We start from the raw sequence: 13,918 nt of genomic DNA on the forward strand, positions 1-13,918 counted from the left end.
ATTTAGTAAATTAAGGAATACATTAGAGATATAATTATTTAGATACTTTTACTTATTAATTTAAGCTTTTAAGCTTTTGAAAAGTCATTTCATAATATTAGATCAAAAATTAAAATTTAAAGTTCAATCCTCGTAAATTTAGAAAAAAAATCTTAATGTAAAACAAATAAAAAAGAAAAAAAATACCCATACAAAATTAATACTCTAAAATAACATAAAAAACTTGTTAGAGATATTAATAATTTACATGTCTCTGTCTATTAATTTCAAGTTTAGATACATGATTTTACTACATAAACAAACCCATAAGTTCTTTAGAAAAGAATTATATAAACAATCTCTTATGTCTCATGTAAATACAATTAATTTCTACTTTAAAAGGCATAACATTAACACCACAGAATAAGATAAAAAGAAAGAAAGTTCATCGTTTTTCCATACAAATTGTGTTTAATTGACAATCGAAGATAGTGGAAAAAAAAGAAAGGGAGGAAGGGGGAGGGTTGGGAAGAAAATATGCATAAAGTATATATAATAAATGCATTTCAATCATATCTTTTTTGAGTAAATGGTCAAATTAATTCCTAAAAGATCACTCGTTTTTTAAATTAGTTCCCGAAAGATTACTTTAATTAAATTCGTCCTTTAAAAATTTTAAATTAGTCATGTTAGTCCTTCTATTATTTTGTTTGTTGATGGTGTCAAATTTGCTAACGTGACACATTAAATGACACTCCAACACATACCTATCAGTCTTAATTGACTATTAACATAATAAATTTATAAAATTAGATCAAATCAAAACCTAATTGTGGGAAGAACTTGAGGCATTGGAATACCTCAATTTGGAGTTGATTTTATCTAATTTTATAAACTAATCATGTTAATAGTCCATTAAGACTTCTAAGTGTATGTTGGAATGTCACTTAACGTGTCACATTAGCATATTTTGACACCATTAACAAACAATGTGATCGAAGGACTAACATGACTAATTTAAAACCTTTAAAGGACGAATTTGATTAACAAAATCTTTCAGGAACTAATTTGGAGAACCAGTGATTTTTCAGGGACTAATGTGACCATTTACTCTATTTTTCCCGCCGGAACAGAGAAAGAGAGAGCCTTGAATATTTACAAGTGCTACACACCCCTCATGATCATTCACACTATTTTCTCCCCTTTTGATCTCTTATCTGTTGAGAAAATAATTCACACATCCAATGGATCATTTGTTGCTCCACCAAAAGCAGCAACACTGAAGAAGCAAAAACAAACAAATAGAAGGATCAGTATGGTGAATATTCCAAACTTATCCATCTATGTCTCATAACATTCTGCTAAGTTGGAAAAGAAAAATGAGATTCAACAGGCTTATTTGCTTTGTCCTTTCTAATTTTAGGATTTTGTGAAAGAAAACCGTGAAAATAAAAGCATGTTTTCTTTTTCTACAATTTTTTTTCACAAAATCTTTAAAACAAAAAATACCAAAAATAAAAACACAAACCAAAACACATCCTCGGATAATTTAGTAGGTCCCACACGCATTGGAATTTATTGATTGAAGGGTGTTCAAACCTACTTAACCAATTTGTGTACTTTTGAGGAGGTTAATCCATTGCATGTATACCTGTGCTTTGTCATTGCTAGGTTGGTTCCGGATAAGGTGTGGTCTCTGGTTAGGTGTTCCTGGAGTAACTCCAGCTCCACCCTGTCTCTCCTCCCTCACTTTGTTAAAAATGTGAGTATAGCCATCAGCTGATGCAGGGTTACTAACATCCCACTCACCAAACTTTGGAACAGCTGCTCCTTTGTCAGGCTGCCATATCAGAATGCTTAAACTCAGCATTTTTTGTTAAGCTAACACGTATAAAAAGAGAGGTGAAATCTTGGAAGTTTGATGACTGATGAATCATTGATGTAATATGAAAAATATTACGTGTACACATGGTGTGGAAAACCCTAAAGACTCACACTCCATCCACTATGACATGTGATCCCAGTAATATAATGCAACTCATGTAATATATACCAAAAGCTCTTAAAGTTTCATATAATGCATGGTTATCAAGAAAGAATTGGACTAAGAAAACTAACAGTTTCATCGCCACGATTGGCTGGTCTTAACCGAGATCTTCCTGGTGTTCCGTGGCTGCTATCATAGGAATTCTTTCCTTCCCATGATGGACTATCCCTGCCGGGGGCTCTAGCCTGGCGATGAAGGGGAGAACGTTCAATGCTGTATTCAGAACCAGTACTTTGTCTAGAAGGTCTTCTGCGGTTATCAGCAGAACCTACTCCATGGCCTGCTTGACGAGCAGGAGAGTCAACAAAAGGCTTAGGATTACCGTCATCGTTGCTCTTCTGTAACTCATGTGATGATCTCGCTGATCCCTTTCCAGATGGATGCTCTGAATCAGCTCTCAGTTTGACCGGAGGTAGCTGATCAGATGATGAATTATCAAATGATAAATCCGGATTCTCCTCAGGGTCATTCGGGTTTATCATCTTCGTGCCTGTTCGATCTTTCCGGGCCTTGTCAAAATAAGCTGTATAAGGAACATTTTCTCCACTTTCCCAATTGCCAAATTTTGGTACATGAGAACGTTGCTGTCAAATTGAGACATTGAAAAGAAGTACGTTAAGTATAAAGAATAGCAGCAGAAATACCAAATAACAAGTTCTCTTTCTCTTTTCATGGCAATAAATGGTACTTTAGCGAGTTGAATCAAATTGAAGCAAAAAATGTTCAACATGTAAGTTTACTTTATAAGAGAACACAAAGATACAATTGGAAGAAATTTACACAGCATTTGTCCACATTTGACCAACTCATGAGTCATGACAATCTTTTACTAACATTGAAAAGTGAACACAGCCAAAGGTTGTGTACATAAATATAAATATGATTTTTACTTTTAGTCTATAATCATTTCATTCAAACATGCTCAAGTCAAGAGAACGTAGAGAAATTTAGCTTCACAAGTTCCCTAAATACTGTAGGCTAATAATCTTATAGCAAAGCTTTTTGCCACTAACTACAGGGATCACAAGTCATGTTAACCTAATCCAGAGTGTACACCATGTTTGTAGGCAAATAATTTGAACCTAAGCGGGCTACAACTTTACTCGGTGCCTCTCTACCTTTGACTACTGTATGGGATGTTTCCATCTGATCTTCTCTTACCAAGGGTTTCTACAAGCCTTGTCAGCATGGTGAAAGTGAGTCAAATTAAGCCAATCAAGGCTAAGTTCATGTTTATCTCACAAAAATTGAGCTTGATTCACCAGCTCGACTAATCAATAATTGAGCCTAATTGTAAGGTTCAAGCCGACTCACCAAAAGCTCATGAATTGTCTTGAACTCACAAGCTGGCTTAAATAGCATGAACATAATTGCTATGAATTATAACTTATTAAAAAACTATCAATTATATATATTTATTAATATATGATACAAGACCTCTATCATAATTATATTTTACTAGCATATTAATTAATAGGCACTAACATGCCCATTAACCGCCTTTCAAATAAATATAGTAATAACAAATATAAGGTTAGTTAAAATGGTAAATATGTAATATTCTAACTAAAAAATTTTAGATTCAAGTCTTCGAAATGGCAAAAATATATTTTTTTTATAAGTTATATATCACAAAGGGCATTTTAGGGGAAGAATTGTGTGCACCAAATTCTTCACATAGTCCCTATATATATATATATATATATATATATATATATATAATCAAACCAACTCACAAGCCAATGAGTTGAAATTACCCAAACTCAAACTGAACTCATTTAATATATGAGCTCAAATTCAAGTCTAAGCTCAACTCACAAACTCATGAGCGAAACTTATTAAGCCAATAAGCCATTAGCCATTAGCGAGTCAAATTTGAGCTGGCTCACAAGTTAACCTAAATCACTTCCAAACCTACTTATTGGTTTCCTCGTATCACAAAACTACCTAAGGCAATATTCTAGCATCTTTTCTACAATAGGTGATTGTTAGGGCTTGGGCATTACAGGATGCCCAAAGTCTCAATTTTCTAGCCATGTTACCGTGATCGCCAAAACTAATCCACATATTTTCCAAAGAAGAACTAAACTTAAGCCCTTTCTGCCATACGAATCATAACTTAGAAGACATAACACATATTGATTGAACTTCAACTACAACTGTTTTCTGTTATTTAATCAAAATGATGCTTTTAGCCATTTCTTAGTTCAATCTATAGTGATCAAGCTTAGTTTCCCATTATTTATGTTAACTAATACATATTTGCAACATCAGTTAAGTCTGAATCCCACAAGTTCAATTTTCATTATTTTTTTCCATCAGAACAGATGCCACCTGCAAAGTAATATTCTCAGGTATTGGCGTCTGGCAAGTTATCGCACCAAAGGGAATAACACCTGCAACCTTACAACCAATTTCACTTACGAGAATGGTTGTTTCATCCCTAAAATAAATGAATAAATATATAAAATGTCTCTCTAGTTAAACTAAGCAGGGAAGTTGAGATTTCCTTTTTTTTTTTGTTACTCACAGTATTCTAAGGTTTGGTTTGGTAAAGCTTTTCGAAGAGGTGCTTATGCTTTTTAAAATCACAAGCTTCTTATTTTGTGTTTGGTAAATAAAGAAGACTATGTGCTTCTACTTGCAGTTTTTAAAAGATCGGGGTACTTTTGAAAGCACTAAGGTGGAACTTTTCAAAATCGGCTTGTGCTTTTCAAAATTTAAAAGTCTAATATAACCTCATATATTAACTAATTTTCAAATTTGACGCTTAGATTTATGTCTCTTATAGTATTTTTAAATTTTGAAAACTATTTTATCAAACGTAATTGTTGTTGCTTGTGTTTATTGAAAGTTATTTTTAATTTAATTTACCAAACATAAATGCTACACTTCTTAAAAAAAATCATCTTTTAAAAGCTAACTTTTACAAGCTACTTTTGAAAAATAAAGATTTTACCAAACTAAGCCCAAGTCCCTTAACAAGTCTAAGGGTCAGTACTCAGTATTTAAGGTGAACATTTCAGCTGATCAAAGTTATTCTGTTAACTCAAACGTAAGACTAAAGCATAAGAATAAACACCAATGTATATGTTGCTCAGCTGGAAGAAACTTTTGCTAGGTGAATCAGAGATTTTAGGTTCAATTCCTATGCATATAAGACTTGTTAAAACTCGGAAGGGAGAGCTTTGCTTCCTAAGTGGTCCTACCCAGCCAGAGCAGAGGAGTCCCTCCAAATGAAGGATTACTTGTTTCAACTTTCAACCAAAAAGGGCAGAAGAACATACTCACACACAGCGCTCAAAGCTGATTGAGGTCTCTTTTCTTTGACTAATCCAAATATACAATTTAGCAATTCACTACAAGTACAAAGTATTATAGTTTCTTGATTAATTATGTAGATGATCCATACCCTAGAAAATTTTGAATTTTAAGATATATATCCACCCCTATACACAAGGCTACAAGCTAACTTCTTAAAGCAGCATAATCCATGGCATAAGAATCTTATTGAATTGCAGAAAAACTGAAGCTGCTAATTGTTAATTTGGCTGCAGACGAAACGAGTTGACCAAGAAATTTGGTCAACCATCTCAAAGTCTAGAAGATGAAAAGAAACTCAAAATACAGAAGAATAAGAAAAAACTCACCTAACATAGCAAAAACATAAAACATAATGCAAGACATTGAATTCCTCTATATAATTAAAATAAAAAATAAAAAAATAAAAAGGAAAAAGAAATTTCCTAACCAATTTGTACAATTTTCTCAGCAATCACAAACAGATAGAACGTAAAAAAACTATGACAAAAACTAAAAATTAAAAAACTTACTGTCATTTCTAACCAGGCTTGGGAAAATCTCCAGAAAGTTCAGAGCAGAACGGAGCAAAATGGAGAGGCGGCGGTGATTGAGCGAAGAGAAGAACGGAGCACTGGAGACGAGGTGGAGAAGGCGAAGAACGGAGCAGAACGGAGACGCGGCGGTGGCCGGCGAAGAAACGAAGGCGACACGGCGATGGTGAGGGATCAGAGCTGGAGCCTGTGACGCTGAGTTATGTGAGAAAGAGGAGAGAGAGCTTAATTACAAGAGAGAGAGGTTTATCAACCGTTAACCGGAGCCACCGGTAATGTTTGACCATTACTTTTTCCCCCTTTGTATTATTATTATTATTATAATAAGTTTTCTGTTTTCAAAATTCTGTGTCTACCAAGTCATTACATTTCATGAAATTAATTAATTAAGTAGTTTTAAAAAAATAATTTGACAAGAAGTAAGAAATATTTCATTGAACTCATGTGACTCTAAGTTCCATGCCATAAAATTGGCAATACTTAATATGCACTTAATAATTAGGTATTTATTTTAGTACGATACTAAATTTATATGTAATTGTTGTGCATAAATAATAAAACGATGTGAATTATATTATTTACGTTAGTATTTAATTTTTTTTAAAAAAAATATATAACATATTAATATTTTTATTAAAATAATTTTTATTTAATTTTATAAAAAAAATTAACTATTACTTTTTTATGTTTGATAAAAGTTACTCCTTTAAATTAATCAAAATTTAAAATTTAACTAACTTAATTTTATAATTTTAAATTTTAAATAATTTAAAAAATAAAACAAAAATGCATTTGGTTATTCATTCACTCTAACAAATTTTGCTTTAATCTTATTGATGCCTCCATGAACCCTAAAACATTTTTTTAAAACATATTTTAAAAAAAAAACTCATTTAATTTAAAAACATATATTTGTATTAAAAACAAATATGAAAGTATGAGAAGTAATTAAGCATTATATACTCTTGTTAGTAAATTATATAAACTATTTTTGTGTGAGTATATTATGCGAAGAGTATGTGATGTTTTTCATAATCTCATATTCTTTTAAATAAATTGGTACTATATTAAAGTGAATTCTAAAAAAAATGTTTTAAAGTCAATTTTAATATATTTTTATTTACAATATATTTTAATAAATGATAAATACTTTTTTTACTCTCAACATTTATATTTGATTTTAATTTCGTTTGTAAGGTCTGATTTTGATTTTACTCCTAATTTTTCAAATAGGGACATATAAGTATATGACATTTGATAATATACCTGCGAAGTACAATTTTTAGATCCAATTTTGTGTCAAATTCACACACACTTAAAATTAAATGTTCCTTGTATAAAAGTTAACAACCAACTCAACATCATAAACTTTTTCACAATATTAAAATTTGGTGAAAGTCTTTTATGGTCGAGGGCCATAGCCCCTCGCCCCTTAACCAACGTCCGTCATTGCTTATAACGCTTTTGTTGCTTTTTAAAAGACCATATTTCCACTGATTTTATTTAAGAATTTATTGTTGGTTAATAAATTATTGCAGGTATAAAACAAAATTCGAATATTTACACTTATTTCAGCGAACAAGTGAGCTTACTATTCGACCAATCTAAATTAATTATATATGTGTATATATATTATAGAGTAAAGTATTATTTTGTCCCCAACGTTTGGGATAAATCTCAAAATTGTCCCTAACGTTTCAATCGTCCTATTTACGTCCCTAACGTTTTAAAATTGACTCAATGTTGTCCTGCCGTTAGGGATCCGTTAATAAAATTAACGGCGGAACAAAATTGAGACGATTTTGAAACGTTAGAGACGTAAATAGGACTAAAACGTTGGGAACAAAAACGATACATAGAAATAAATTTTAATTTTATTCTTCAATAATATCAATTTGTTACTGTACATAGTATTCAATTATTTTTAATCATATTTACACTTAATCACCTTATTTTCATTCTAAATAAATTTATTTTTTTAATTTTACACTTAAAGTAATGTATTTTTTATAAATAAATAAATTTTACACTTTTATTCTAAATAAATAATGTAATGTGATTAGAATGAAAGTGTAAAACTATAAAAAAATATAAGTAATTATTCATTTAGAATGAAAGTATAAAATTATTTATTATAAAAAAATTAGAATAAGCGTAAAATTATAAAAAATTATTTATTTAGAATGAAAATAAGGTGATTAAGTGTAAATATAAAAAATTAATTTATATGTATAATAAAAAAATTGATATTATTGAAGAATAAAATTAAAATTTATTTCTATGTATCGTTTTTGTCCCTAACATTTTAGTCCTATTTACGTCCCTAACGTTTCAAAATCGTTTTAATTTTGTCCCGCCGTTAATTTTATTAACGGATCCCTAGCGGCAGGACAACATTGAGTCAATTTTAAAATGTTAGGGACGTAAACAAGACAATTGAAATGTTAGGGATAATTTTGATATTTACCCCAAACGTTGGGGACAAAAACAATACTTTACTCTATGTTATAATACTTAAAATTAGAGATTATCGAACCATCTAAAAAAGGAGTTGAAGAAGAGTGTCTTACCATGTGCAACCACTTGGAGTGTTGCGTGGATTCTGGTTTGTTTTTTAATTTTATTACACAAATGAGATGTAAGAGATTTGATTTAACCACCAAATATTTTTATTTTTTATTTTTTTTTTGATGGGGATTTAACCACCAAATTATAGGCTAAAGGGAAAAAAAGAAGAAGAATAAAATGGAATGCAAGAAATTTAATTGAGTTTAACGGTCTTAAGAATTTAACTATGGCCTTAGTTAAAGATTTTTGGGTGCCGATTGAACCATCAATATTTGAGTCTTATTTTTTATGATGGTGCTAGACAAAAAAAATATTATTTTTATAAAAAATTATGAAAAAAATATTAGTTATAAGTTGATATTTTTGTATATAATATTTATATTTATTTTAATTAAATTAGGTCATTTATTGTTTAAATTTTTTTTTAAATTGGCATCAAGCAAGAAGTGCAAGAATAGTTACACAAACAGTAATTTAAATTAGCCGAAAAATAGAGTGTTGAGTATAACTGTCAATTGACATAGGAAGTCTATAAATAGATTTTAGACTAGTATTGTAAGAGAGTTCAATTCTTTTGAAAAATACTTAGAAACCCAAATTATATAAAAAATAAAAATTTTACATAATTCTTCTGAACTCAAACACTTGTAATTTATTTTTTTTTTCATTTTTATTAATACAATTTTTTTATTTTTATGTCTTTTTCTCTTTTACGTTCATGTTTCTTTTTCTATCTTTTTTTTAATTTTTTGTTTATTTTAATTTCTACAATTTACTTTATCTCTAATACTTTGTATTTTTTATTTATTTATTACTTTTATTCTTTTTAATTTTTATTAATATTATAATTGTGACATTAAAATACCTATATTTTTTTAAAATATTAACAAAATTTGAATAAAACATATAGACATAGAAATTTTTCAACAATAATTTTTTTCTTTCAATATTACCACTAGTTGAGAGACCAAGATACTTAACCAGCCACTTTAATCAATCTTACACTAGTTGACTTGGTGAAAGTTAATAATAATAGTTAATGTAGCAAATTATAAATTTATTTTATTTATTTATAATTATGACATAGTTTATTTTTCATTTAAATAATTATGACATAGTTAACGTGACGACGTGAATCCACCAACTTGCCACAAATGCCCAACAAGTCAACAACCGAAAACCATCACTCTCAGCCTTAAAAAATCCAAACCATACACAGCTCAGAGACCTCATTTCATTATACAATAATGTCACTAATGCCCCACCTTTTCATCAACGGCTGGCATTATGTACCCTGTTTGTGAGTACTCAATTCTACCCAATTCGATCGATAAGGTTATTTGTTTGTGGATAGAGCATAATACAGATTTAGGTATATTTTATCTTACTTTATCCGCATTCCTAATATATTATTAATGCGATTAGATATTCATAAAAAATTATTCTTTAATTAGTCAACATTTATAAAAATTTAAAAAATTAATTATAATAATTATTTTTAGATATTATATTTCAAATCTTTTCTCTCATATATCTAAATTTTAAAATTATATCTCCTTGAGTTAGAATATTCAAATTTAAATTTAAATCTAATAAAATAAAAATAACAAATTAAAATTAAAATAATACTATTAAAATCAATTTTTTATTCTAAGTGTGATATATAATTATTTAACAAGAGTAATAAATATAATTATTTTGGATGAGTTTTGGATGTATTAAAAAATAATTTATGTTAAGAAAATATAACTACGAATTTTGGATATATATCAAAAGTATTTTATATGTTATTTTATTATTTTAGATGTGTTAAAAAATTATTTATGTTAAGAAAAATATAAACACAAATTTAAATAAATTTTAGATGTGTATCAAAATATTTTGTGTTAAAAAAGTAAAATACATAATATTAAATTTAAAGATTGAATGAAGGATAATATTTAAAAAAAATAATACTATTAAAATCAATTTTTTAATTCTAAATGTGGTATATAATTATTTAACAAAATAATAAACACAATTATTTTTGAATAAGTTTTGGATGTATTAAAAAATTATTTATTAAGTAATTTTATAATTTTAGATGTGTTAAAAAATAATTTATGTTAAAAAAATATAAGCACGAATTTTAATATATATCAAAAATATTTTGTATGTTATCTTATTATTTTAAATGTGTTAAAAAATTATTTGTATTAAGAAAAATATAAACACAAATTTTAGATGTGTATTAAAATATTTTATGTATTATTTTATTATTTTAGATATATTATAAATATATAAAGTAATAAATAATTAATTTGATTATTAATTATTATAATAATATTTTTTCTTAAGAATAAAAATAATGCTTACTAAAAAAAAATATACAACGATCAAAGAGAAAAAAAAAAAGGTTGAAATAAAGAGAATAAGAGGTAAAAAAAAAAAAACTCACCATAAATAAGAAACAATCCAACTTGGGAGCTAATTTCCTATCAACCAATTTTAGCCAACAAACAAACTAACCAATTTATTGACAAATTTTTTTTTTTTTTTTAATTTGGAAGCGCCCTTCCTTAGATCCTACATTAACACGAAATACTTGTATATTAGGTTACTCTTTTCAGTTTTTCTTCTTTTTTTTTTTTTTACCCTTTTTCACTTTTTTTTTCTTTTTCCCAACACCACAAAATCGCCCACAAGTCCACAACCACCACCTTTGTTGCCGGCTACAGCCCCTCTGCCACCGCTGGTTGCCACTGTCTCTCTGATCATCTTAAATCTTAAATTCTAAACTTTAAATTTTAAATCCTAAATTTTGAAACTTAAATTTTAATCCCTACATCTTAAACTCAAACCCTAGATTCTAGGGAGTTAAAATCCAAATCTATCTAAATTAAACTGCTCATTCAATTCAATTCAAATCGAAAATCAATTAAAATTGCACTAATTTAAATTTAATTGGATTCTATTTTTTGCAAACCACATAGATCGGATTGAATTTTGAACTTACTTCTAAAAATCGATCTGATCCAATCCAATCCAATCCAACTGCACAATATGCTATAATATTATTATTTTATTATTATATTTATAATTTTACTTGTAATATGTTTAATTTGTTATACTTTTTATATTATTAATGTATTATTATTATTATTTAATAAATATTTTATGTTTAAAATAATATTTATTTATTTATTTTAACTAACTTATAATTTTTTTCTATTATTATATTATTATTAATTTTTTAACATATTATTGAGACTTGTTATGTATGTCATTGTTGTTGAAACTTGTTATACATATTTAATTTTTTAATTTAAAAAATTACAAATCCAATCCAATTCAAACCACTTAAAATTGGATTGAATTTTTTTAAAAAACTCATCCAATCTAAACTGCACCACAAGTAAAATTAGTGTTTTGATCAGATAAATTTTTTGTTCAAAACCAATCTAAATCGTACCACAAACACCTTTACTAGGTTTTATATTCTTAACCCTAACTCCTAAATCTTAAATCATAAATTCTAAATTTTATACCTTAAATTAATTTTATTTTATTTCACTTTCAAATGTTTTTTTTTAATGTGAGTTTCGAATGTTTTTATTCTGACTAGTTTTGGATTTTTTTATGTTATTTTTTTGGCTGATTTTTAAATTAGTGGCTTGAAATATTGTTGGTTCTCTAAATTTTTTAAATAAAAAATAAGAACAATAAATAAAAAAAATGCTACGTAAATTAAAAGAATAAATTTAGATACTTTATCATAAAAAGATAGCATTTGGAAGGAACAGTGACCCAGAAAAAAGTTAAGTGAAAAAAGACTTAAAAAATTAGAAAAATAGTGACGCATTCAAAGTTGAAAGGAATCATTAATTTAGTAACACTAAGCTTTAAGTAACCATTAAATTAATTATTTAAATTATTAATTTAATATATTTATTATTTAAAAAATAATATTATAAAAATTTAAAACAAAAAATATAAGATATATATTTTTGTTTGTGTTATTTTAATTTTATTAAAAATTTGATGATAATACTATTTATAATTTTAGGTTAGATTTTTAAAAAAAAAATATACTTTTTATTTTAATTTAAATTTTATTTTTTTATTTTTTATTTTTTATTTTGTTAATATGTATGAAACATGGAATAATTAAATTTTTTATTTATTTAAAAAAATTTAATTTTTCTATTGGTAAAATTGGATAAAACAGTGTTGAGAATTTTAAAAGGTAGAAACTTAGGTGCATTCATCTTTACGTGAAGTTAATAATTGAGAGCCGTTAGATGAAAATTTAATCAAATCAGTCAAATTATTTAACGATACTTAACTATCAACTTCACGTAAAATTAACTACACTTAAATTTTTACCATTTTAAAATATAAATTGAGTTAAAACTTAAAAAAAATTTTAACTCACAAATAAAATTAAGATAACATTCAAACTTTATTCTACACTATTTCCTATTTCCACCCCCAAATTCTCAAACTCAATTTTTTATTTGTTTTTTATTCAAACAATCGTTATTTTATTTCAAAATCAAGAATCTATCTAAGATCTAAGCACTAGCATATTTTTACTTTTCCAAGATTCTGTACTCGTGTATAAGATAATATCAAATATTTTTCTAAAAAAAATTGTTGATTAACATATTTAGATATGCTCACTTTTACAAACTTCACGTGCTCTAATAATTATTAATTGCGAGAAAAAAAATTTAAAATCCCAAACGACTTAACAATATATATTATAAGTAATTCATTAATAACTTTTTGTTTTCGTTAAACTCACTCCATTTTGAGAAATTATAACGTATAAGTTGATATTCCAATATAATTATTAAGTGCATATTAACTTATTACTAATTTTATGACATAGAACTTGGAGGGGAGCTAATAACAAAACAGCATCCAAGTCATCCTCTCTTCCACTTTGCTGGGGCACAAAACCGAGCAGAAATTGAGAATGTAGTGAATACTAGTCCGTAACACTATCGTAAATAGAATTCGTTGCTACAATCGAGTCTCTAGCGCCAAGTGCTGATCACAACCTGAAATGGAAGCATCAAGTTCAGTAAGTAGGGAAAAGGACCCAAAATCACAAAATACAAATGAAGAGAAAGACGAGGCACTAATTATATATGATGAAGAAGACATTGAAGAAGGGATCTAGAAGTGCAAATACAGTCTAGTAGAAAAGCTTATTACTGAAAAAATCATCAACCCAAACTGGGTTCAAAATGCAATGCTCAACATTTGGAAAAAGCCTGAAGATTTTCAAATGAAGGAGATTCAAAACAAACTATACCAGTTCTTTTTCAAGAAGGAAACAGATATGAAGAGAGTCTTAAAAGGAAGCCCATGGATCTTCAGAAACTTATGGCTCATAATGGAATAATGGGAAAGGAACACCAATCCTACAAAGATGGACTTTACAAAAGCTGAAGTGTATGTCCAGATTTGGAACCTGCCAGAA

General features: G+C 27.6%; 1 protein-coding gene across 1 annotated transcript; it reads right to left on the reverse strand.

Moving 5' to 3' along the window:
• Window positions 1-210: 210 nt before the first annotated feature.
• LOC130948781 (RPM1-interacting protein 4-like) lies at window positions 211-6,114 on the reverse strand. The gene is made up of 4 exons (XM_057877647.1): window positions 5,860-6,114; window positions 2,098-2,610; window positions 1,631-1,819; window positions 211-1,258 (listed from the first exon to the last, which is right to left on the reverse strand). The coding sequence occupies exons 1-4, from the start codon at window positions 5,863-5,865 to the stop codon at window positions 1,229-1,231; spliced, it is 738 nt and encodes a 245-aa protein (XP_057733630.1). The 5' UTR covers window positions 5,866-6,114; the 3' UTR covers window positions 211-1,228.
• Window positions 6,115-13,918: the final 7,804 nt, after the last annotated feature.

This window comes from Arachis stenosperma, chromosome 9 (genome assembly GCF_014773155.1).
Source record: "Arachis stenosperma cultivar V10309 chromosome 9, arast.V10309.gnm1.PFL2, whole genome shotgun sequence".
NCBI lineage: Eukaryota > Viridiplantae > Streptophyta > Magnoliopsida > Fabales > Fabaceae > Arachis > Arachis stenosperma.